The sequence below is a fragment of the Penicillium samsonianum genome (assembly GCF_028829775.1).
Source record: "Penicillium samsonianum strain IBT 33392 chromosome Unknown utg000003l_segment0_segment0, whole genome shotgun sequence".
Taxonomy (NCBI): domain Eukaryota; kingdom Fungi; phylum Ascomycota; class Eurotiomycetes; order Eurotiales; family Aspergillaceae; genus Penicillium; species Penicillium samsonianum.
In genome coordinates, this window is record NW_026643261.1 from 6,380,896 (window position 1) to 6,405,921 (window position 25,026).

At 49.2% G+C, this 25,026-nt stretch overlaps 7 protein-coding genes across 7 annotated transcripts; 5 read left to right on the top strand and 2 right to left on the bottom strand.

The window, feature by feature from the left end:
- Positions 1 to 1,398: 1,398 nt before the first annotated feature.
- Positions 1,399 to 3,093, top strand: N7471_006093 (tetratricopeptide repeat protein; the record flags this gene model as incomplete). The annotated part of the gene is made up of 1 exon (XM_057278812.1): positions 1,399 to 3,093. The coding sequence occupies one exon, from the start codon at positions 1,399 to 1,401 to the stop codon at positions 3,091 to 3,093; it is 1,695 nt and encodes a 564-aa protein (XP_057138422.1).
- A 509-nt stretch (positions 3,094 to 3,602) lies between these two features.
- On the top strand, positions 3,603 to 5,850 carry N7471_006094 (fungal specific transcription factor domain-containing protein; the record flags this gene model as incomplete). The annotated part of the gene is made up of 8 exons (XM_057278813.1): positions 3,603 to 3,625; positions 3,675 to 3,742; positions 3,875 to 4,082; positions 4,138 to 4,708; positions 4,761 to 4,799; positions 4,854 to 4,922; positions 4,977 to 5,221; positions 5,271 to 5,850. The coding sequence occupies 8 exons, from the start codon at positions 3,603 to 3,605 to the stop codon at positions 5,848 to 5,850; spliced, it is 1,803 nt and encodes a 600-aa protein (XP_057138423.1).
- Positions 5,851 to 6,204: 354 nt separating this feature from the next.
- On the top strand, positions 6,205 to 8,406 carry N7471_006095 (tRNA lysidine(34) synthetase; the record flags this gene model as incomplete). Its single annotated transcript, XM_057278814.1, has 3 exons — positions 6,205 to 6,358; positions 6,438 to 6,614; positions 6,674 to 8,406. 3 exons carry the CDS (start codon positions 6,205 to 6,207, stop codon positions 8,404 to 8,406), a joined length of 2,064 nt encoding a protein of 687 aa, XP_057138424.1.
- Positions 8,407 to 8,735: 329 nt separating this feature from the next.
- N7471_006096 (putative Rho guanyl nucleotide exchange factor) lies at positions 8,736 to 13,595 on the bottom strand (the record flags this gene model as incomplete). The annotated part of the gene is made up of 3 exons (XM_057278815.1): positions 8,736 to 9,305; positions 9,357 to 11,311; positions 11,369 to 13,595. The coding sequence occupies 3 exons, from the start codon at positions 13,593 to 13,595 to the stop codon at positions 8,736 to 8,738; spliced, it is 4,752 nt and encodes a 1,583-aa protein (XP_057138425.1).
- A 1,356-nt stretch (positions 13,596 to 14,951) lies between these two features.
- N7471_006097 (uncharacterized protein) lies at positions 14,952 to 20,235 on the top strand (the record flags this gene model as incomplete). The annotated part of the gene is made up of 6 exons (XM_057278816.1): positions 14,952 to 18,169; positions 18,227 to 18,572; positions 18,634 to 19,022; positions 19,077 to 19,183; positions 19,243 to 19,625; positions 19,705 to 20,235. The coding sequence occupies 6 exons, from the start codon at positions 14,952 to 14,954 to the stop codon at positions 20,059 to 20,061; spliced, it is 4,800 nt and encodes a 1,599-aa protein (XP_057138426.1). The 3' UTR covers positions 20,062 to 20,235.
- A 119-nt stretch (positions 20,236 to 20,354) lies between these two features.
- Positions 20,355 to 23,680, bottom strand: N7471_006098 (mRNA splicing protein SYF1). Its single transcript, XM_057278817.1, has 5 exons — positions 23,405 to 23,680; positions 23,230 to 23,346; positions 23,112 to 23,165; positions 21,046 to 23,057; positions 20,355 to 20,989 (listed from the first exon to the last, which is right to left on the bottom strand). Exons 1-5 carry the CDS (start codon positions 23,492 to 23,494, stop codon positions 20,728 to 20,730), a joined length of 2,535 nt encoding a protein of 844 aa, XP_057138427.1. The 5' UTR covers positions 23,495 to 23,680; the 3' UTR covers positions 20,355 to 20,727.
- A 68-nt stretch (positions 23,681 to 23,748) lies between these two features.
- N7471_006099 (H(+)-transporting V1 sector ATPase subunit D) lies at positions 23,749 to 24,951 on the top strand (the record flags this gene model as incomplete). The annotated part of the gene is made up of 8 exons (XM_057278818.1): positions 23,749 to 23,763; positions 23,819 to 23,931; positions 23,995 to 24,005; positions 24,065 to 24,390; positions 24,444 to 24,492; positions 24,554 to 24,563; positions 24,621 to 24,661; positions 24,713 to 24,951. 8 exons carry the CDS (start codon positions 23,749 to 23,751, stop codon positions 24,949 to 24,951), a joined length of 804 nt encoding a protein of 267 aa, XP_057138428.1.
- Between the last annotated feature and the right edge of the window lie 75 nt (positions 24,952 to 25,026).

Here is a 25,026-nt window from a genome sequence, read left to right on the forward strand (position 1 = left end):
GTTGTAGCTCAGCGTTTAGAAGGGAGGAATGCGCAGTTGAGGATGAGGAAGAGAGAAGAGAGAGGTCGAGGAACTACAACATAGAAGAGTATAGTTAGTCCGTACGGAGTACCGAGTTCCAAACAAAGAACTCCCAAGATAAGCGTCTGCCTAGAGTCCACGAAAGAGCTTGGAATGTCTCGGATCTGCAGTATGTCTCAAATAGGAATACATATCTCAATATGCAGACATGTCACATTTTGCTTATTTTCCCTTATATCTCACCCGCAGATCGCTGTGATGGGAAAAGTGCAACTTTACTCTCATTGGTTCAAAAATTAGGCTTGGAGATCATTTCGACACTAGTATTATCGAGGCTTTCAAAGGAGATACTAGACAGAATAATTTGCTTTTTCTCATATAGTCAGCCTGGTCTCTGATCTATATTGGATCTATATTATGAGGCATTTCCCACAAAGTTGGAGAGATATTGCTTCTTCTTTTGCACCTTCGTTGATTTCTTAGCATTATACGGAGTAAAATGCGTGGTATTGATCCAATCCCATCGTCAGCTGTCATTTGGCCAGTTTACTCAGGTCCGGTCACGTCACTGCCTATATGGTGCTGACTAATATTCTTTTTTGCAATCCCATGGGATGTCGACGAGTCAACGAGGTAGTATTTTAAGATGTCTCTAGTCGAGCAGGATTAATCATGCCCTCATTTTGTTGTGTTATATATATGGGAAGTTGGTCCGTATTTGTGTGCCATTGCCTGGCCGTGTCTAACCTTGTATTGGGGCCTTGGCTAGATATCCCTGCAAAATATAGGCCAAGTGATAAACTTAGCGAACACTAGATGGTTTCAAAAGTGAGAACTCGAGCACTAATGTCTGAAATTAAGGAGTCGACCTTCCTATTTTGGGTACAACATATGATGGCAAAAAACGATATATATAAAAGTGTGGGCTGATCCGACGGGGAAAATAGGGAGAGGGGCTGATTGAGGCTGAACTTCACTAGACTCCTATTTTGCCTATATTTTTCTCTACCTTGCTTGTTCATAAGATATAAGGGGAACCAGCGCAAGAAATTAAAACAAAGCAAATAAGATATGTGTAATAGGTGCATAAGGTGGTGATCTACCAGGATCAATAGTACAATCTAGTACAACCTAATCGCATTTGCATACCAACTGGGGATCCAATAAGATGCAATGTATACAGTATAGTTCACAATAGTTCGCTAATTCATAGTATCACATAAAACATAAAACATAAAATATAAAATCAAATGGAATGAAAAGTCCGAAGTCGTTGGGTACAAGTAGCGGGAACCCCGCCTAAACCCGAACTCTTCAATATTCTCCTTCACCTTCCCGACATCATACGGTGCCACCACGTGGGCATATATCTTCAAAATGATAAAAGGATCAACACAGGAATATCCGTATAATCTTGGGTCATACGGGAAGGTCATCTCGACCACCAGTCCTGAAGCTCAAATATGGTTTGACCGTGGTCTCGTGTGGGCATATTCCTTCAATCATAAGGAATCCATCGTCTGTTTCAAACAGGCACTTGTGTATGATCCATTATGTGTGATGGCCTACTGGGGGTTGGCATATTCTCTCGGTCCCAATTATAACCAACCCTGGGATTTCCTCGGCAACGATTTGGCAGCTGTTGTTGAAAATACATATCGAGCTGCAAACAAAGCTTGCTTCCTCTCTTCAAAAAATGGAAACCCCGTGGAACAGGCCCTCGCCAAGGCAATCTCCGCCCGCTATCAAAGTGATAAGCCTGCTAGCATGGATCAATATGCTATCCAAAATATTGCATATGCCGATGCAATGAAAGAGGCATATGAAAAGTTTAGCGATGATTTGGACGTGGTCACTCTGTACGCTGATTCCTTGATCAGCCTCACTCCCTGGAAGTTGTGGGACATGGTAACCGGAAAACCAAATCCAGGCACTCGTACCATGGAAGCAAAGAGAGTGCTAGAGACAGCTCTCCAACATAAAGATGCCTCTAAACACCCCGGTCTCCTGCACATCTACATTCATCTTATTGAGATGTCGCCCTTCCCAGAATTAGGCCTCCGACCGGCAGACCACCTCCGCGACCTTGTTCCAGACGCGGGTCATATCAATCATATGCCGTCCCATCTAGATGTGTTGGTTGGAGACTATCGAAGCGCCGTCCGCGCAAATCAGCGTGCCGCTATTGCAGACGAGAAATACCTCGCGCTGAAAGGCCCAATGAATTTCTACTCAGTCTACCGCATGCACACCTACCACTCGCTCATCTACGCAGCCATGTTCGCGGGCCAGAAACAAGCCGCATTTGAAGCCGTGGACCGCATGGAGGCGACTTTGCCAAAAGAACTGCTGTCGGCCCTGTCAGACTACATCGAAGTCTTCATGTCTGTGCGCGCACACATCATGATACGGTTCGGCATGTGGGATGAAATTATCGAGATTGCGATCCCCTCAGATCCAGAGCTGTACTGCATGACGATAGCGGTTCTGCACTACGCCAAGGGCGTGGCATATGCAGCCACAGGGAACGTGCCGGATGCAGAGCGCCAGCGAGAGCTCTATCGAGCAGCACGGGATCGAGTCCCAGATACGCGCTTGGACTGGCCCAACAAGTGCATCGATATTCTGGGGGTGGCGTCGGAAATGTTGGACGGCGAGATCGAGTACCGCCGTGGAAACTACACGGAGGCTTTCGAGCATCTACGTCGCTCGATTGAATTGGATGATGGGCTGGGTTACAGTGAGCCCTGGAGTTGGATGCAGCCCACCCGCCATGCATACGCTGCTCTTTTGCTAGAGCAGGGCCATGTCGAGGATGCAGCGGCTGTTTACCAGGCTGACCTGGGTCTTGATAGCACTCTTATCCGTGCTCGTCAGCATCCGAATAATGTATGGGCTTTGCAGGGCTACCATGAATGTTTGATACGTCTTGGTCGGCATGATGAGGCGCGAATTATTGGACCGCAGTTGGCGATAGCAGTTGCTGTGGCTGATGTGCCTGTAACGTCTTCCTGTTTCTGTCGTCTCGATACATCGCAAGCGCCCGATGTTGGGAAGAGTTGTTGCAAATAAATTGTTATATGTAAACTGTTTTTCTAAGTTATATTACCAATTCATTATTAATGCACTATATATTTTTTAAGATTTCAGATATAAATTCATAGTAAAGATTGATTAATCGCCGATAGCGGGTGTCCTCTGCCAATGACGAGTTGACTCGGTGTTTGGTCAAAAAATCAAACGCCGAGCCAGAGGTAACTTGTCCTTGGATAATGTGTGCTTTCAACAGCCTATTGGTCTCCTCGCAAAACAATAGAAGCAACAAGTGGATAAAGGTAGATCTTCTCACGCTAAAACAACCCTCATCCGATCAGGGTATAGATATCACGTGCCGTGGTGACGTCCCTATGCAGAGATAATCATTTGCTAACTGCATTTTTGAAACAGTTAGACAATATGCCTCGTGTTATGAAACCACCGGTGAAAGCTGCGTGTCTACCATGGTGCGCTGCATACCTTGTCGACTGCTCATTCTTGCCTTGAGCTCATATTTTGTAGTCGAACATCGAAAACACGTTGTGATGGCCAACATCCCTGTGGCAGTGTATGTCCAACCCCTCATTCTGGTGCCCATTGGCTAATTCATCGATTAGTGCTCTGGAAGAAACAGAGAGTGCACTTATCAAGCCAGTCGCCGGGGTGGTCCTCGCAGAGGAGCCCGGTATGAGGAGACGCAACGACGATCAACTACAGGCAACTCACTGCCTTCTTCAATGTCAGATGTCGCCGATGAAATTGGTAGCTCAACTCTTCCCTAATAACAAGTCCGTCGTAGTATCTAATCATTGGCCAGAACCATTCCTTGATAACATGATCGGTCTGGTATCGCCATTCGCTGGGATCCACAATCTCGATCTCTCCCCGGATTCTCTGTCAATTGTGGATGGATCCCACCAGATCTGGGGTCAACTCACCCCGCATGATGATAGCTCATTTGACTCGGTTCCTGTGCACGATGTGGGGTCATCGGCAACACGTGCCTATCAATCCGAAGCGGAAATGTTGGTGCAAAAGAGATTGATTCAAAGCATGATCGACTGCTAATCGGATACACAGTGCCAATGCCTACTATATTTATATCCACCCATATTTACCTTTGTTGCCGCCTCCAGTGGCACCACCGCACGAAGATCGCCCTACTGTGATCAGACCATTTGGAGAAAGTTCTCAAGCAGAAAAGTCCCATATGCCTTATTGGCCGACATCTTCTCTGAGTCTTGCTTTGTCCGCAATGCTAGTCCTCATACCTACCGCCGAAGACACCTTTCCAATGGCCGAACCGAGCCTTACGCTTAGGCGGTCTTACGCACAGCTATTTGCCCAGGCGGCGCTGGCTGCTGTGGAAACTGAGACCGACGATTTGTCGCCTGCTTTGAGCACTAATTTGTCTCAGACAGAATCCTCTCGAGCACAAAATGGCTTGCATCCGCAGGTTCAAACCCAGCTTCACCCGGTTCTGGCTCTTGTGGTCCTTAGCCTTTATGAGTATTGCCAGCGTGGTAATATATCCAGAATGCGGGCTCGAGGTAACCAGGCTATCACAACTGCTATGGATATTTCCATTCATAGACTTGCCTCGACGACGACAGAGTATTCTGAGGCACAGAGGCGAGCTTGGTGGATGACAGTTAGTGAGAGAGACATGTTATTATCGAAGCTATTGCTCACTGGTCCTATAGATTTGGGTCACATATCTATCATCGAACCTCCATCTTTCTGTAAGAGAACATATGAACACTCCCACTGACCGGCTTTGACTGATCGATATACAGCCACCAATTGTTTCTTTGAATGATCCACGAATAACTACTCCTTATCCCAAATTTGATGTATATCTAGAGGTAAGTCATTCAATTACTTTCATAAGTCTTCAATCATCTACTCACTGTTACAAGCCATGGCCCATAATGATGAAAGCACAAGAAGCTCTTTTTGAGTGTAACAAGATAGTCCAGAACATCGAACGTGTGGATGAGACAGCCGTTCTCTCCGATTTTGGCACCCGAATACGCAAGGTGGATTCGAATCTTGTATCTTTGATAGGCGAAGCAGACCGCCATATTTTAACGACTTTCGATGAAGACTCAGAGGCATCCGTCGCTCAAACTATGTGGATGATAAGCCGCATGTTCATCTATGCGTGAGTGATCTATCTTCAAGCTCAAACCGAATTTTATTGACCGTTCTAGTGCTCGCACTCGGCTACACCGCTTCCGAGCATTCATGGACATCCCACTGTTTCTCGACAAATACTGCGACCTTGCAGCAATCAACAGCGAGAATTTCCCGCACCAAACGCCTGCCCCCCAGTGGGTGACAGACTGCGAGATCTCATTCCCGTTCACCGAGCAAGAATCCTCGATTATCTGCCTCAAGTCTTCGCTCGTGGTAACGACAATATATCGCAATTTACCGTATCCGAATCCACTTGGGTCAGCCCCTTCTTCTAGGTCCACAATATATCCTAGAACCATTCCTTACTTTTCTTGCTCGGCTATGCAAAGCTGCTACGCTCTTCTCATGCTACTGCATCGACTGCGTGCCTCTCTAGTGACAGATCGGCTTGCAGACTGTTACCACCTGCTTAATAACCCTACTCCTGCGTCGGAGATTTCGGATGCTGAGAGATTGAAGGAGGAGCTGCGACATGGGGTGGAAATCCTTGGCAGATCTCTGAAGTCGGATGTGATTTTTGAGGGTGTCGGGGGTATGGGGCGGGAAATTGAGGGCGCTTACTTGGCTGCTTTTCCTAATTCCTTTGAGATCTAGAGATATAAATTGTGTGCAGACCCTCGCTGTGCCATGATGTTGGTTTGCCGCAATGTATATAATCAAACATGCGAGCTACATATGGAACTCAGCAACCACCCCTTACGCTCCTGTCATCAGAACACTGAAATATTCCCCCCAAATATCTCAAAAATGACCTGTAATTACTTAAAAAAATATTCTACAGAATCTCGGGGACGTATTCGCGTGAAGGCCACATTGGTCACGTTCTCGGGAAAATTGATTGGCCGAGCCGACGATATCACCCAGAGGTTCTCCTGCGCTTGAAGTAATCTATAGGTCGATGATGATATTGAATTTTCGAGCCTATGTTTGGTTCCAGGGAGAATAGATATGGCCGGGAATATATCAATCTCGCCATTTCTCTTCCAGCGTTGCTTCCAGCAAGCGTGGTCCGGATCGCGACGGGCTCGAGTCAATTATGGCAGCACCAAATATGGAAAGAAACCCGGTGATAATGACACTCTGCAGCTTCCACGGAGATTTGGTAAGCTTTAAAGATTGAATAAAATTATACACTCGTTATTTGTATCTCGAGAGCTTATAGCTGACGCGCGAGATGGTAGGAATCGCTGTCAGTGGCGGCGCCGACTCCATGGCTCTGGCATACCTATGCAAGCAACTGGAACGATCTTCGGATGTTGCTGGGGCCATCTCTGTCACTGCTTTTGTGGTAGATCATCGTGCCCGTCCAGAAAGCACTATCGAAGCACAAAAGGTTGCTGGCTGGCTTCGTGATATGGGTACGTTCCAAGTCGGAATATTCACATTTTTGGAAGATTATTTAACCATTCTTAAACAGAAATCAGGACCCATATCCTTAGTTTGGACTGGTCTGGAATTACTTCAAGTCAGAATGAATTGTCTTCGCCAAAGTCCGGAGCATCGAGTCCCCTGCCATCCGCCTTTGAGACACATGCTCGACGGCTCCGTTTCCAAGCCCTCGGCATAGCTTGTCATGAGTTCAAACTTGAAACATTGCTTTTAGGCCATCATCAAGATGACAACATCGAAACCACCATTTGGCGGCTCTCCACTGGGGCAACTGGGTTAGGACTTGGCGGCATCCCCGAAGTTGCTCGAATCCCCGAATGCCATGGTCTCTTCGGGGCTTCTGAGAGCTGGTCAACTACATCAATTCCCACAAAACCACCGACAAAACCGCAACCCAAAGTTCGATTCGATAACCAGAAGCATGGATTCATCACTTTTCCTGACTCAAACGCTCGGACAGATAAAACCCACTCCAGTCTCACATCCAATGTAAACATGGCAAGCCCTGGCATATTCATCTGCCGACCTCTACTCTCTTTCACCAAAACAAGTCTTCTGGAGACCTGCCACAAAAACAAAGTCCCCTACGTCTCCGACCCAACAAATTTCGACCCAACCCTCACTCCCCGGAACGCCATCCGCAGCCTTCGCACCTCTAACTCCCTACCCCGTGCGCTGGAATCACAATCTATCCTCTCCCTAATTCGTTCAAGCCAAGACCTCTTCCAGAGGTCAAACGAGCTTTCCAACTACCTCCTCTCATCCCAATGCCGAATCCTAAATTTCAACCCCAAGGCAGGGTCAGCGGTCATTCAATTTCTAGACACAAGTCCAGCATCCATGGACCCCCAACTGGCAACATTATCAGCCTCTCGAACCCGCCAGATCCAGACCATCGTTCTCCGCCGCATCACAGAACTAGTCTCTCCATTCCCCGATAGCCATTTCTCGCTACGCAGCTATGAGCCGCTAGTTTCCAATGTGTTCCCCGGTCCAGATGGCCCTCATGGCGCAAGCGCCACATCCAATGACCAGAAAAGGAGAAAAGCCTTCACGGTAGCGGGGGTTCTGTTCCAGCGTCTCACGAACGAAGCCTCCACGCTTGGAAAGTCCCATGACCCACGTCCCGGGGGTGATAATATCTGGTTGCTATCCCGGCAACCATTCATGAGAGATCGGGACCCCGTGACGCAGATCAATGTTTCGCCTAGTGGCAGTTTCACTCCGTGGGTTTTATGGGACAACCGGTACTGGATGCGGCTTCGTCTCGTTCCAGTCGACCGTGATCCCAGTGAACTGGGGGATCAATTGATAAGTGTTCCTCTTACAATACGCCCGTTCCATAAATTTGATATGGAAAGGCTACGCAAAGATGCGGTTAATCCAAGGGTGCAGGGGCGAACGAATATGGATTCTGCTGCTGATCAGAAAATGCCCGGGACTTTTGAGCACCTCAAAGCCCTCTTGTCTGCTGAAGCGCCTGCTCAGCTACGCTTCACCTTACCTGTGATATCAAGGGAAGGAATCGTGTCTAAGCCAGGAAAGCCCTCGGGTCAGAAGGTTTGGCAACAGCTGGCATTGCCGACTTTGGACTATCGGCTATCTGGTCATTCAGCTAAGTATTCTTCTCTCAGCGAGGTGGAATTGGTACATCTACGCTGTCACTGGAAACTGAAATGGCAGTGGATGTACAAAATGATTGACACTGAGGCACTACGCCTGATGGGCTGGCCGGTGGGTAAAGATGCCGAAGAGGCTTAGTGTACATGACAACAACACCTAGACAAACAAAAAAAGCAAGCCCTGTAAAAACTTGATGTCCTGAGCTATGCATGCATGGTCAATGGCTATCTGTGCGGATAGGCCAGTAAAGGGTGACAAGAAATAGGAATGAATACAAGTAAGAAAGGCTCATGATATGTATGCAAATGAATAGGTGTTCAAAGGAAAGTAGAAGAGGCTTGTGCGGTATCAAGATACAAGGTGAAAAGGAAAAGATAAACGTGACAGCTGTCAGGTTGTTGAGTAAGATGCCCAAGTGTGGGAAAGGAATGAATGATGGGACGAGTCCTCGAATGCTGCATATTGGGTCATTGCTCACTCGCCTTGAGCAGTGCGGCGGCAGCTGACTGGGCTCGAAGACCTCCGACTTCTCGTTTCAAGCGGAAGTTTTCTTTCTTCACTCGGCCGATCTCGTCTAGAGCACTTGCCAGTTGAGACTTCAAGGCGTCTTCTGCTTGGCCCAAGCGGACATCCTTTGCAACCTTGCTGAGCTCGGTATTAAACCGATCATAGAGAGCCTCGTTCTCGGCGCTTGCCTCGCGATAAAGCTCGTCCAATTTCTTTACGCGCTTCTCGCTGAGGACCAAGGACGACTCCAGATCTCGCTCGAGAGCGGTTGTGCGGCCATTGTATTCCCCGGTAAGCGTCTCAAATCGGGCTTCAAGATTGCGCATGCGAGCTTCAAGGGATGTGGTGGTAGCAGAATGTGGATTGGTGTCTGTACGGTCAAAATCAAACTCCAGGTTCATTGCGTTGGATTGCCTTGGTGGTGTGAGCTTCAGAGAACGTAATTCATCACCAAGCTCTGTGAGCTCGTCTTTCAGGCCCAATTGAGTATAGTTTTGAGTCTTCTTTTCTAGTTGAACTCGATCACGTAACTAAGGAAATGTTAGTAAAGTCATTATCAAGACAAATGCAATGTGACCAACCTTTTGTGGGCTTTGGATCCGCGGTTTCTGCGGTTTCTGCAAGGAAGACGAAGATTGTGGCCGCTTAGGATCGGAACCGTTAGTGGTTGGCCGCTCCCGAAGGCCCGGAGTCCGCTGGGGGATGCCTGACGTGTGGGATCTCCTCCTTGACTCCTCTGCTGGCGATTCTGACACACCGCTCCTGGACTTGGTCGTACGCTCCGTCTGTGGAGTCCTGGGATCAATGTTCTCCTTCCTGCTCGGCGTAGAAGGACGGGGCGGAGACAGACGGCGAATGGGCGATCCTAGTCGCGTCGGTGAACTAGATTTTGCTGGCGGCTTAGAACGCATTGGTGATTGACCACGCATTGGTGATTGACCGCGCATAGGTGACGTTGGTATGTAACTGCTCTGAGGTCTGGACTGCTTGGTGGGCGTTACCACTTCTTCTCGCGGGTGGGTGGAAGGGGTCGTCGGGCGGAGCTGTTGAGTCGGAGAGATACTGGATGCATCCGAGGATGATGTGGGTGGTCGTAAATCCGAAAGAGAGCTCCTTCGTTTTCTGCGACTCCTTGGCACGACATCTTCAGAGAACCCTCGGAAAGAAGATAGAGAAGGGGGTTTTTCGTACCCGGTGCCCGGCCTCGAGATTTGCTCCTCAGATGCGAACCCGTACGGACGGTACGGACGATCACGGGATGTAGGGCGATCGCGAGATGTAGGACGATCACGAGATGTAGGACGGAGGAACCCCAGACGAGCATCCACGTCAGTCGACTTTGAACGCATCAGAGAGCCCTTGGGTGTATTGGGCTCTGAGCCGGCTGGGCTTTGCTTCTTGCTCAATGTCCGTAGAATTGCTGCGACTTTGCTTTCGCCTTCATTTTTCGAGGTATCCCTGTGCATACCAAAGCCAAAGCGTTTCCGAAAAGAGGAAGAATTGGAACCGACCGACCCGGCATTGGTATGAGATTTCGATTGATCGCAGGTCAGTGTTCCTTCCACCGAGGTACCTCCAGGAATAAATTCTTCAAAGAGGTTGTCAAAGTCTTCAACCAGTCGATCCAAAAGGGAGACATGATGGCTGGGATCTCCATCTTCGGTGAGTAATTCCGCAAATGCCATCGTCAAAGCACCGCGATCTCCGTCATTTCCAGATGCATCGAGTAGCTCGGCAAGTAGTCGAATGATCGCAGCTAGAGCTCGTCTATTTTGTGGACTCATGTCTGTCACAAATTTCCGGAATTGCTCATCAAAATCTCGCGGTATCATGGTGTCAAACTGGCTCTGAACCCATTTCAGAGAAGAGGAGCTCAAGATAGGGCCCATACTTCTTCTCCAGGCGTTCGCCAGAAATGTTTCAAATGCGACGAAAAGCGTATCAACTGGCACTTCGGCAGCAGCCTGGATTCTGCTTGGGTCTTCCAGCAAAATGTTGTAGAGCTCATTGACTGGCGCCCGATCAACATGATCTCTGACCCGAAGCATTCGGCCCAGGATGTTTCCACTCCGGGACTGCAGAGAAAGTACATAGGCTGCAAATGTTTGTTCCAGCAACCCGAACTGAGTATCCAATCCCTTAGAGGCAGATGCCCCAACAACTGATATTTTGCTCCCGGTTTCTTCTTTCTCCTTCTCTTTGTCCTTGTCCTTATCCTTCTCTTTCTCTTTTCCGGGGAATGTTGAAGGTAAAGTGTTTGATCTCGACAGAGTGCCTCTTGGCGGGGGCATTTTTGGGAATTCGCCGGTAAGAGTGGCAGATCCTGGCCCTTTGAGAGTGGGCACGTTATCACGGCTACCCCCCAACAAGTTTGAGATCAGTTTGGTCGGCGAAGGTGGCCGGAAGCCCCGCGAAGACTTGACTTGCGTGATTAAGCTGCTGGCGATATACCGAAGGATTTCAAAATTAGAATGAACTAATGGGTCCGTCAATGCTGGATTCCGGGCGCTGTGCAGAGGCGAGAGCAAATATTGAACTTTGTTCCTATATGTCAGTGGCAAGAAAACATAATTGTCAAGAGAGGGTCACTTACGACGTCGTGAAAGAGTGGGAATGAAGGTGTCCACTGTGATCAAATCCGTAGACCCAGATCCAACCACAGAATCGATATCTAGTCTGTATTGATCTCCATTTGGAGGAGATATCGATATGATGACCTCAAGATTGGAATCTTTCAACATTTGACCACAGGTCGCCTTGGATGTATCAAAAACAACGCGTATGGGGGATGACTGAATCTGGTCGAGCGCGGCGCTTTCACCGTCCTCGCACACGCAGGCCAGTATTCCCACGTTACTCGCAGCTCCGGTGGGAGGGCTTCGTAGTGTCCATTTGCCTCCTTCTCTTTCACTCTCGGGGAATCGACCCTCAATCTTCGCTTTGGATATTTCTTCGATCAGTCGATTGGCTCTTCCTTCATACGTTCCAGCCAATTCCAATGCAAGCAGGTCTGCCCCAGGGCCTATCGCATCTGTTATGGACTTGGCTGAAATTGGCACAGCAAACAAAATCCGACCACATGTGGATTGCGTACAACGCACATTATGAAAGTCTAGTACCTGCACAACCTGGAGTTCTGCTTGCGGTAAAGACGTGGACATATCACTGGTTGAAGCGGCCGCATTGTCGATATCAGCCAGCACACCACGGGCTGTGGCCCGACTTTCGGCGGGCTTTGCTAGAAGGACCAGGCAGTTCTTATAAAGGAGCATGATCCCTGTGCTGTTGCCAGATGACTGTGTGTCTAAACGGTAAGGAGGGGTAATTTCGTTGAAGTCGACTGCGGTAACCAGCCGACCTTCAGGGAATGTCTTCGCTGGCCATCCGTTGACTAGCTCTTTCAGGCGTTGTAGGCTTTGGGCGTGGCTCGATGGGGAATTATTCTCTAGCGCACAGATATCCTTCACGATGTCTCGTGCTTTCAGCAGAGTTCGCACGGCAGGATGGACCAGGGGAAGATTGCTAGTCATGGTGTCAATCAGTAGACTGTATCGAGGGAGTCGCTGAACGGGTTCCATCAACAAAGATCGCAGTCTCTGCTCTCCCGTCTCGTATACTCTCTTCGAAAAGCTCGAGTTCTTATCTTTCATGAACAAATTGAGAGTTTGCGTAAAACCTGTATGTGCTCGCATATAGTCTCCGTACGGCTGTGAAAATTGTGGTAGCCATTCAAAGAGGGCCTTCGCGAATGCCAGAGCTCCAAGCGGGTCCGATCTATCTCTGGGCAAACCCCGATGATTCGAAGGGAGCTCCGTGTCCTGACCAATATCTGTGATGGCATCTTTCTCTGTTTCATCAAGCACTTGCCGAATAACATCGAGAAAGCCTAGGTTGACTTCCAGAATATCATTCAAACATGGTGGGAATAACGCTGCCAAAGCTGCCTCGTCGGGGCTGGTACTGGATGGCCCTCTACCCACAGCTTTTTGCCGAAATTCATCGGCCACTTCATGGACAAGAGAATACAGTTTGGCGACATATCTCTCTTCGGTGTCCACAAGCTCACACATGGTGAGACGAAGGGCTTCTTTCTGGCTTCTTGCGAACAGGCGCGATTTGCTGACATTGGTCGGCTGAGACGGCGCACGCTTCAGTCGAGATGTTGGCAAAAACATGGGATCTCCTAACGCCTCTATCAGGGGTGTGTATGGACCGTACTGGGGATTTTGAGTTCCCTCAAGGTCTGATCCCGCACTCTCTCGCCGGTGGAAAGGTTGTACAGTACCCGCAGGAAGCACCACATCAATGTCAATCCATGGCACCTTACGCTCTTGATATGCGCTCCGAATATCCTGAATAATCTCCAATGAGTCATCCACCTTTGTCATACGGTTGGCAAGATCCGCAGCATGCATCTCATCGAACATCTTAGGGACCTTTCCTCCCGGTCTTCCAGGGCGAGCCGCCCCAGTAAGACGGTGCTTAACCGGTTCAGAGAGCTCGGCAAAATACCTCAGCATGCTGACTGCAAGTCCGCGACACACCTCATCACCTTGTTTTTCACGGGGTAGATGGTTGACCGCAGCATACACGGGGGCGGCCGGGGACACCGTAATTCGAGGGTAACTTTGAAAACCGGCAGGTGTGAATATATGGGCTTGAATGCGGGAACTGCTCACAGTCGCATTGGCGGTGGAAACGGAACCATAGAAGACGAGGATGGATGATAAACATGAGTCGACGACATGATAGAGGCTGAGATGTTCGAGGGGCAGGTCTGCCAGTGTAGGGGCTGCGGGGGGAGGTGCGATAGTCGCCATAATGAACGGTGGTGCACTTGCAATGCAAGTACGGAATGCGAGAAGCTGTTGAGCAAGCGCTATCGTGCGCGATAAACAAATGAAATGCGCCGGAGTTTGGCGTAGAAGGAGCGATGCAGTAGCAAGGTAGCGAGTGACGGGAAACACAAGGGCGCAAGGTTTGGAATTAAATGAGAGAAATTTTCCTAGGCTGAGTGAAAGACAGTTGAAGATTGCATGTAGGATGTGTTATCCTGTTGTTGGTAAAGCGATTGCGACATTCGCGCTCCCCTCCATAGAAGCTGAGATACAGAAGATATCCACTCAATTCATAGATTCAGAGAGTAGACACGTGCAGTGGGGTGAACGAAAAAGAAAAGAAAGGAAAATGCCCAAAAGGTAAGTAAAAGGAAGTGTAAGATTGAGGGGAGGCGTTTGTTTTGAGGCGGGGACAGAGAAGCGGTGGGTTGATATCGCGATAGCCCGATAGACCAAGAGCGGGTATTAGCGCCTAACACTAAGAATAGTAAAAATAAAATAAAAGAAAGACTTGAATATATCCAGCTCACCCCGGTCTCCTAGGTTGTAGGAATTACATTCTCTATTTTCACTTGTCCTGCTCTCTTGTTTTTAATGTTTACTCTACTATGTTTTGTCCGGCCAACGCTATCAACACCGTTGCTATCGTTGCGATCCCCAACTGCTGCAAGGACCAGTGTGACGGGTCACATCTGCATGATTCGCTGAATATATGGGGTTCTTCGCACCTTGTTTGCTCTTTATAGTTTCAAATCGTTGTACACGAGCTTAATGCTTGACTTATACTATGAACATGTTTCATAATAAGAATAGACATAAATACTAGATCTGTCTGAGGGACAATGCTATTATGTTCTGGACAGTTTGAAAAAAATTCGTTTCAAAATAATGTCCGCGCTCAATTCGGAAATTCCATCTTTGTTTACTCGGAAAATATATCAGCCACTATATCGATGATCGCCGGCTTAATATGTTGGTCAATTCATGCATACATGATGTAGGTTGAGATGCTTATTGCATTTTTACCTCCCATTTAGACTCCTTATAGTGTGATTATTTAGCCATATTGGCACTTGATGTTGGATTGGCATGGAAGGATGTCAACAAAGGCGAAATCAAACATTTTGGATCCATGGATGCAGCCCAATACCAGATCGTACCTTGATACCCCAGCGGTACAGTTTCTGATCCAATCAGATCAATGTAATACATATTAGGTGGTAATGTGCAGTACAGCCCCTGTCGTAGGCGGTGAATGGGTGGGGAAGACACTAAGCTCGATATGGCAAGCAGCAGTATGATGGTCGAGAGACCAGCTGTTTCGTTCCGACCTTCAAAATGGTGTCACAACAGCGAGCATCTTTTGTGATGCTCGATCCCACCATGGAATCATCCTCACTTTCAATTGCCATCGACCCGGTGGCTTTGGTGACCACTGAATGTATCACCATCACCTCGTCCATGCGCAAGCATGCCCGCTGGGCTCACTCTTCGGTCTCCGCCATCTTGGGCGGCAATGGAGCCTCTCGTGTTTATGAGCGGGATAACTCTGCCCCCTCTAGCCCAAATCCACGCAGGACTGGTCAATCGACACCTCGCCCCGATGAAGATCATGTCCTGGCTAATCGGTGGGGTCTGCGAGGGAAGAAGGGGAAGAGCATGCAGGACAATCCATTGATATCGGCATTTACACGACTGCGGAGTGATCTGAAAGATTGCAAGGACATCCGAACTTTTGATACCCCAGCTTTACTTCATCCATTCCTACAGGTCGTTCGCTCCTCTTCGACCTCCGCCGCAATTACCTCTATCGCCTTGGTCTCCATTACCAAGTTCCTCTCGTACAATATTATCAACCCGAATTCCCCACGACTCTCCATAGCGATGCAGCTACTCTCGGCCGCCATTACACACTGCCGATTCGAAGCTAGCGACTCGTCGGCGGACGAGATAGTGCTGTTGAGGATTCTGAAGTTGATGGAGGGCATACTTTCACGACCCGAAGGCGAACTTTTGGGCGACGAGAGCGTCTGCGAGATGATGGAAACTGGTTTGAGCATGTGCTGCCAGGGTCGTTTGTCAGAGGTACTGCGGAGATCCGCCGAAATGGCAATGGTCAAAATGTGCCAGGTGATCTTCATGCGGCTGTCGCATCTTGATCAAGATATGCCCGCAGGACCGGATCCATTTGCGGGCGAAGATACAAAAAAGGACCCACCATCTCGTTTGAAGATGGACCCGTCAGTCAATGGAGACACTGTCACATCGCAGCACCTGTCAGCCATCAGCGCAGACACAGCGGCCGCAGAACGTCACAGTACCAGTCGAGAGGGATCACCCGAGCAGGCAGGAAATAGCAGCGTGGCAGCAGCTGCACCACCGAGCCCGAATGATGACCCTGAAACCGAGCTTCAGCCCTATTCCTTACCATCCATCAAAGAATTATTCCGTGTCTTGATTGACCTGTTGGACCCTCATAACCGGCAACATACCGACGCCATGCGTGTGATGGCACTCCGAATTATTGATGTTGCCTTGGAGGTAGCAGGTCCCTCCATTGCTCGGCATCCCAGTCTGGCTGTCCTGGCCAAGGACGATCTTTGTCGATACCTCTTCCAGCTAGTCAGGTCAGAACACGTAGCTATTCTGACTGGCTCCTTGAGAGTGGCTGGCACGTTGTTATCGACTTGCCGGCCGGTTTTGAAATTACAGCAGGAACTCTATATTTCATATTTAGTGGCCTGTCTGCACCCTCGCGTGGAAATACCGCGAGAACCTGGCATCGACCCATCGCTCTATGAAGGCATTCCCCAATCACCGAAGTTGGTGAAACAACCAGCTTCGCAGGCCAACAGCGGAAGAGCCACACCGGTTCCTGTTCAAGATCGACAGAAATTGGGACTCGAAGGTGGAGCGAGAAGGCCCGAGGCCCGAGAGGCAATGGTAGAGAGCATTGGCATGTTGTCACGCATACCTAGCTTTATGGTTGAGCTTTTCGTCAACTATGATTGTGACGTGGACCGAGCAGATCTGTGCGAGGATATGATTGGGTTGCTCTCTCGCAATGCTTTCCCAGACTCTGCAACTTGGAGCACTACAAATGTACCCCCATTATGTCTCGATTCTCTTTTGGGCTATGTGCAGTTCATGCATGACCGACTGGATGATGAACCAATACAAGGAGACTATCCTCCCCAAGAAAGCTTGAAAAAACAACGCCGCACGAAGAAACTCATTATCAAGGGAACACAGATGTTCAATGACGACCCCAAGAAGGGAATTGCCTTCCTTGTGAGCAATGGTGTTATTGAGGACGCGAATAATCCCGTTCTGGTTGCTCGCTTCTTGAAGGGAACTACACGCCTGTCGAAGAAAGTCCTCGGAGAGTACATCTCCAAACGTGGCAATGAGGAGTTGTTGGGCGCATTTGTGGATCTCCTTGACTTCTCGGGGCGTAGTGCGATTGAAGCCCTTCGGGAACTACTCAGTTCATTCCGTTTGCCCGGCGAATCGCCCCTTATTGAGCGAATTGTGACGACTTTTGCCGAACATTACATTGACAAGGTAAAGCCGGAGGGTATCGCCGACAAAGATGCACTATACGTCTTGACCTACGCCATCATCATGCTGAACACCGAACTCTACAACCGCAACGTGAAGTCGCAAAACCGTATGACTTGCGCTGGCTTCGCAAGGAACTTGCGAGGTGTAAACGGGGGTGGAGATTTTGCGGAGGAATTCCTCGAGGATATCTACGACTCTATCAAGAATAACGAGATCATTTTGCCCGATGAGCACGAAAACAAGCATGCGTTTGACTATGCTTGGAAGGAACTATTGCTGAAGTCTTCGTCTGCCGGAGACATCATCGTTGGAGAGACCAACATGTATGATGCCGAAATGTTCGCGGCTACGTGGAAACCAGTGATCGCGACCCTGTCATATGTCTTCATGTCTGCGTCAGATGATGCAGTGTATTCTCGCGTGGTCAATGGCTTCGACCAGTGTGCACAGATCGCTGCCCGCTATGGCTTGACTGAGGCGTTTGACCGTATCGTCTTCTCCCTTGCATCGATTAGCACTTTGGCTACCAGCAAACCTCCGAGCACAGCGCTCAACACAGAGGTCCAGGTAGGCCAGAAGAGTGTGATGGTGAGCGAGCTAGCCGTCAAATTTGGCCGAGACTTCAGAGCACAACTGGCAACTGTGGTGCTTTTCCGAGTCCTCTTAACAAACGAGGCAACTGTCAAACAAGGCTGGGAGCATATCGTCCGCATCTTGAGTAACTTGTTCATCAACTCTCTCATCCCGCCATTTGATGCTAAACTCACGTCCGAACTTGAAATCTCTCCGATTCCGCTACAGCCTCCATCACAGGTGGTTGATCGGGATGGACGCAACAACGACACGGGAATCTTGTCTGCATTCACATCTTACCTCTCAAGCTATGCGGCAGACGATCCTCCTGAGCCTTCGGACGAAGAACTTGACAACACACTCTGCACAGTGGATTGTGTGACTGCGTGCTCAATATCCGAAATTTTAACAAATATCAAGTCAGTAAACATCTTTCATTGAATGGCTTGTGGCCATGACGCTGACCTCTCTCGCAGATCTCTTCCCCTGCCTTCATTGGAGATGCTCGTGGAGGCTTTGCTGTCCCTGCTTCCCGAGGAGAACGCACCAGCAGTCATTGTCGTAAAACCCGAACGGCCGACACCAACGTCGAGGGCTGCCAACAGCAGAGCTGATCCCAACCAGCCCAAATACGATCCTTCAATGATATTCGTTCTGGAATTGGCAACGGTGCTCACTCTTCGTGACGAAAAGACCCTGGAGGTCCTTGGTGAAAACCTGGCAACAACTCTTCAAACACTGGTGCGCGATGCGAAGAACCTCCACCCGCTAACTGTGTCTCGTGTTGTTTCTTACCTCCTAAATCTCTTGCGACTGAGCCATGTATGTACCCTTCTTTACCCTGTGACTTTAATGTCCGTGCTTGGTACTGATACCACTCTAGGACCAACACTTCATGCGGGTACCTGTTGTGCTCCATGCTATTTCTGGATTCGACCAAGATATCTTGGAAACCGTGGCCGTGGCCACGGTCAAGGGTCTGGCCAGGTGCATTGCTCATACAGGCCGTCTACGAAACGAGATCACAATTTCTCCGGATTTCTGGTCGATCTTGCAAAGGCTTCACCAACACGAGGCAGTCGCTTCTCTGGTCTTTGATCTTCTACAAAGCATTGTTGAGTCAATGCCCGATATCATCACAGCCGACAACTATGAGTTCGTGGTCAGCCTGGCCAACGACTTCGTCAGCGCGGGGCGTGTGGGATCTATTGAAGAACGACACAGGGATGCCCAGGCCCGTCGTAATAAGGGGGTCAAACAATCCAAGTCGAGGTAAGTGTTCCATGCAACTCTATCTAGTTTTGATACTTACCTCTCCTCCAATAGTGAGAACCAAGTCGTGACTCGCGGTATTAAGGCAATTGGCCTGATCTACCACCTGACCGGACGAGTCCCGGCTCTGATCAAACAATCTCATCTTGAAGAGAACGAAGGTAACCACAGATTCTCTGACATGTCTATTGCAACGAATTTCTAATATGTGAATTTATAGCCTGGGCCGCCTACTGGTCGCCTATCTTCCAGTCCTTGACCGGTCAATGCATCAACCCGTGTCGCGATATCCGACACCATGCTATTTCCACGCTGCAGCGATCTCTTCTATCCGCCGAATTGATCTCAAGCGATGACAAGGAGTGGACTAGCATCTTCGATGAAGTCCTGTTCCCGCTCGTCCTACTCCTTTTGAAGCCAGAGGTCTACCACTCCGACCCTGTTGGTATGAGCGAGACCCGATTCCAAGCCGCAACGTTGGTCTGCAAGATATTCCTGCGCTTCCTTGACCAGCTTCCCAACCGGACGGGTATGCTGCCTCTCTGGCTCAGGATCCTGGACATCCTTGACCGCATGATGAACAGTGGTCAGGGCGATAGTTTGGTAAGTCGATTATTCCACCTGACGACTCAAGTATATAAAGACCACTCCCATCTAACATATCTTGTTCTCAATCTCGTAGGCAGAAGCAGTCCCCGAAAGCTTGAAGAATATCCTCCTAGTCATGGCTGATGGAGGTTACCTCGTGTCCCCATCCCAAGACCCAAGCAAGGAAGAAATCTGGGTCGAGACCCGCAAACGCCTTAGCCGCTTCTTGCCCGATCTCTTCTCGGAAGTCTTCCCCGATACTCCCAACGAGCCCGAAAAGTCTCCAGGCTCTGCCGTCTCATCCCCAGAGCAGCCCCGTGAGACAGAGAAGGCTAGCGAGGCAGAGCAGAAGAGCGAAGATACTGCGCCCCAGCAGGACGGCGAAGAAGCGAAGGAGGGTGCTAATGCCGAGAGCCAAACCCCTCAAGAGGCAGAGGAAAGTACCTCCTAAAGGAGTGTCGAACCATTTCCGTGGATGTATGATGTATCTTTCTTAATCTCTTGACGCCCCTGTTCTTTTTACATTTACCTTAGAATAGCGCCGGGGTCTTATGTTCTACATGTAGATATGGCTTGATTTGATGATCGGCGCTGCGTGCGAGAAAACTATCCATGTTTCTGTTTACGTTCATTGTACCTATGATATGCGAATGTCAAGCCCGGTTCCATATCAACGTAAGGCTTACTTGGGATTCGCCAATAGAATGGACCTTCATAGTTACAACGCATCGAGCTGGACAAGTTGCGACACAGGTTTATCATTCCTTTGGGCAATCTATACATACAGATACAACACTAGAACGCCACGTTGAATCAGGTATCCCAAGACAAATATAATAAAATCAAACAGAAGATAAGAGAGAACAAAAAGTCCCTTGATTAACAAACGGAAAAACAGGTCATGATTTGAGATGCAGTGTGCTGGCAGCAGAGAAAAGAGGTGGCGATCAATCGCAAACAACACTCATACTAGAAAGCGTAAAGATAGCAAGTATACAACATACAATTGAGGATAAGACACAGAAAGAACAAAGAAATAGGCGATCGAGTCAGCAAAGAAAAAAACTTCATAAAATGCTCCCTTTCTTGAAAAAATAGCCCATATCAACTTCTCCCTCTATTCGTCGTCCATGTCAAGATCAATAGCGTCGGGGTTGGCCTCGGCAATAGCTGGTTCTTGGCCGGCAGGTGGAGGACGGCTACCGCCCTCTGGACCGCTGGTGGCAGCCACGAAGCCAACTGGGGCACGAGCTTGACGCTCCAATTCCGCCATGGCATCTGCGCGTCGTTGATCCTCGTCGCCTTCGCCCTGTTCGCCTGTCTGGAGCAGCTGTTGGCTCCTGGCAATGGCTTGCGATGCAATGAAGTTGACGTCGGTGCTGTAGACAACGTTAGAAAATCTGTCATCAGTTGTATAGTAGTAGGGGTCACATACTTGTATTGGGCTTGAACACTTCGCTTGATACGAATCATCTCGCTGAAAGTATCGTCGTTTCCGTGGTTGACTTCGAATAACTCCCACTTCTGCCAGAAGGGAGCGTTTGTCCGGGGATCGCAGAATTGAGATGCGTGGCCATAAATAGCGCGAGCACGGTCGATCTCGCCAAGTCGTCGCTCCATCTCGGCAAATTTGAGACACATTTCCTTGGCCTCCTGGTCGGGCAACGCGGCAACGGCGCGCTCGTAGATCGGTCTGGTAGATGTGAGACCGAAGTTCGAGGCCGATTTTGTGATATAGAATTCGAACATCTCGAAGCGGTCCTCGTCAGACACTGCCCGAGTTGCACGCTCGTAGATCCGCATCGCGTGCCGTGCGAGACCGCGCTCTTCTTCTAAGTTGCCGTACATCAGGTAAAGAGACTTGGCAAACTTGGGGGGACAATCCTCCAAGGCCTGCTCAAACAGGTCTCGGAGTCGCTCAATACCGATCTGGCGGTCCACAGCCTTGGTCAAGTACAAGTTCCAGAGTTCGAATGCAACGGGGTACATGAAAAGATCCAAGCCTCGCTCGTAAACCTTGAAAGACTCTTCGAAGTACTTGTTTTCTTCCAGGAGATTGGCGTAGTTAACGACAGTTTGGGGTGTGGCGATGCGAAGCTCGAAGATCCGCTCGTATACCTTTTTGGTTTCGTCCAGAGACGAAACACTCTCCACGAGATCAACATAGAAACTCCATAGCTTCCAGCTCTTGTGAATTCTTTGCTGCGGAGATAGCGTCTCGTCGAAGTAGTCCACCGTCGATTTCTTAGGTGCTTGTGTCGCCTTCGCCATGATACTGACTGCTTTATCGAAATTCTCGGCGCGGAGCTCCATTTCGGCCCATTCGCACCAGGTCTCTGCCAGTTCAGCTACAGACTTGAATGGAACTTTGACAGCCTTATCGAAAATGACTCTTGCAGTATTCAAGTCCCCGCCGTTCTCATAAAGCCTGGAATAATTGACCCAAAGCTCAGAGAATTTTCCAAGCGCTTTCTTGGGGTTAATTGCAGCAATGGCATCTGTGTAGGTGTGGACAGCTTCTTCCTTGTTGTCACCCCAGAGTGCCACTCTCTTTTCCCATTCGATGACGTTGTGAGGGTTCTGCCGTAGCAGTACATCATTCACCAAGAATGGTCTGCGGTCCATCAGCTGCTCGAAGCGCAGCATGCGGAGGTCAAGATCAAAGTCGGCGTCCTCGTCGGATTTGCCCTTGTCAGAGCGGACGGCTGCGCCTTCCATCAAGCTTCCAATGATAGACTCCTCGAACTCGACATAGGAGTCGAAGATGAGAGTGAAATCACGAACCGTCATGACAGTAGTGATTCCTTCCTCAAAGACATCCCGTGCCTTCTCGAAGTTGCCCTTGGTGATCCAGTATGTGGCCAACCCGGCCCACAGCTTGCCCCTCTGGTCCGCAAAGCGCTCGATACCACTCCGGAGGATGGCATCAACATCAATTCCGACTTGAGGGCCGGTCTGAATCTTCTTGGCCTTGGAGACTAGGAGATCAACCATCTCCGACCATAACTGGAATGGACCCTTGCCATGTTTGGACTTGAATCGTGGGTCGTCGAGAATATCCATGAATTTCTTCACGGCTTCCGTATATTCACCATTTTCAACAAGAAGCTCTATGTAATCCTCGATGTTCTCGGGGTGAATTTGCATATACCGAGCAAAGATCTTGATGGCGGTCTGCCCGGAAGCAGATCGAGCGAAGCCTTTGTACAGTCTCCAGATTCTGTTGTGCTGTGTAACCGGCAGAGCGCGAAGGGAACGGTCGAAGGTTCGTCGAGTCTGGGTCACCATGGGCTGCTGGAGCAGGAATGAGAGGTACATTTCCCAGATGCGCGGCATCTTGTTCAGGAGGATCAGGGCTCGTTCGAAGAGTGCGTTTACTTTCTGGTATTCGGCGCGATAGACCGTGGGATTGCGGCCCTTCAAATGCTTTGTTCGGAACTCAAGATACTAGGACGGTCAGTAAAAGCAGAGACTTGGAGTTGTAAAAAAAAAGTCACTTACCATCTTCCAGAGCTTGTAGGAACGCGGTAATTGCTTGCAAGCGCGCTCCATAACCTGATAAAAGCCAGTAGATTAGTGATGATCATTGGCGACTGGGTTGTGCTGGGTGAGGACATACAAATGCTTGCTCATAGAGCGTGCCATTTTGCTGTTTAAATTCGATGTAGGCAAGCCATGGCTTGACACTAGCAGCGTCGCGGAGCAGATCTTGTTCGTAGATGATGTCTTGATCAGTCTAGGGATAAAATCCAAGTAAGCCTCGAGTTCAAATGGTCCAATGGGTCAAAACTTACGATCAAGTAGAGGTCCGGCCGGGACGCAGATGGTCGATCCATCTCTGCGTGCTGCCGGTGGGATCTCGGGGGCAAAAGCGTCCCTGGCATGGCGCCACTCAGTCGAGCGAAATCCAATTACACGATCAACGTGTCGGCATAAAGGAAAATTGCATAAACAAGAGGCTGCTGGCGTGCGCGTTTAAAGCCAAACCCGTTGACGGATGAGGTTCCCACATTGATTGAATCACGTGACTAATCTGTATCAGGTGGGCGGTGGAGCTTTATCGGCGTCATACCAATGTGGCCGCGTTGCTCTAGCTGAACAACAAGGACTATATTGTGATCTTTGTTCTACTGCAATCATGTCCGGCGCTGTGGTGAGCTTATTGTGGAACTGAACTCTCATATTGACTTGATCTGACCTCTGTTCAGGGCCGAGAGGCAGTATTCCCAACTCGCCAATCATTGGGGTTGATGAAGAACAAGCTGAAGGGGGCGGAAATTGGCCATAGTTTACTAAAGAGAAAGAGTGAAGCTCTAACAAAGTAAGATTCCTATGCCTTTCTTGCTTCTAAGAGTATATGCTAACCCTCTATCCTGTTCGACAGACGTTTCCGAGGTATGATGCGACACATTCCCGTTCCCCACCTTATCGAGGCGCTAATCATACTTCGACAGACATCACACGCCGCATCGATGAAGCCAAACAAAAGATGGGTCGGGTCATGCAGATTGCCGCCTTCTCGCTGGCGGAAGTGAGCTATGCGGTAGGCGGAGATATCGGCTACCAGATCCAGGAGTCCGCCAAGCAAGCTCGTTTCCGCGTGCGAGCCAAGCAAGAGAACGTTTCTGGTGTTCTTCTGCCTACATTTGAAAGCTACACGCAGGAGGGTGTCAATGACTTCGGTCTGACAGGTCTAGGAAAGGGAGGACAGCAGATTCAACGCTGTCGGGAGACATACGCACGGGCCGTGGAGACATTGGTGGAACTGGCAAGCTTACAGGTATGCATGGTATATATGTAGTGTATTGGGATATCGCTCACCAAGTGTGCCAGACTGCCTTCCTGATTCTGGATGAGGTGATCAAGGTTGTCAACCGAAGAGGTAAGTCATTTTCTCATGGACTGCGACGGCGTACGGCTGGTAACTAACTTGCGTGATATAGTAAATGCAATGTAAGACAGACCTCGTGGACTCGGTCCTTGTTCCGGATACTAACATATCTTCAACAGTGAGCATGTTATCATTCCTCGAACCGAGAACACTATCAAATGTTTGTACCGTCTACTTCGAGTGTCCCTTGCACAGGCTAACCATTCTAAAGACATCAACTCCGAACTCGATGAGCTCGACCGAGAGGAATTCTACCGCTTGAAGAAGGTTTCAAACAAAAAGCAGAGGGACGTTGCTGCCGCGGACGCTGAGATCCTCGCAGCCCGACAAGAGGCAGCAGAAAAGCAAGCAGCAAACCCCAAGGCACCTGCTGCTACTGCTATCCCCGTTCAAGAGGAAGAGACGGTAGATGTTCTGGGCGATCAGGAAGACAACGATGTTATTTTCTAGAGTGCTATTTTGTTTCGTATTGATACTCTTTTCTTGTTGACATCTTTTTTTTGACCGTGACATGTACCACTTTGT

Bases quoted from the DNA above. Each gene is read 5' to 3' on its own strand.
- N7471_006098 (XM_057278817.1), bottom strand. From the start codon at position 23,494: ATGCCAGGGACGCTTTTGCCCCCGAGATCCCACCGGCAGCACGCAGAG. The intron at 23,347-23,404 runs GTAAGTTTTGAC...TTTTATCCCTAG, and splicing joins GGCCGGACCTCTACTTGATC to ACTGATCAAGACATCATCTA. The intron at 23,058-23,111 runs GTAAGTGACTTT...TGACCGTCCTAG, and splicing joins CCTACAAGCTCTGGAAGATG to TATCTTGAGTTCCGAACAAA.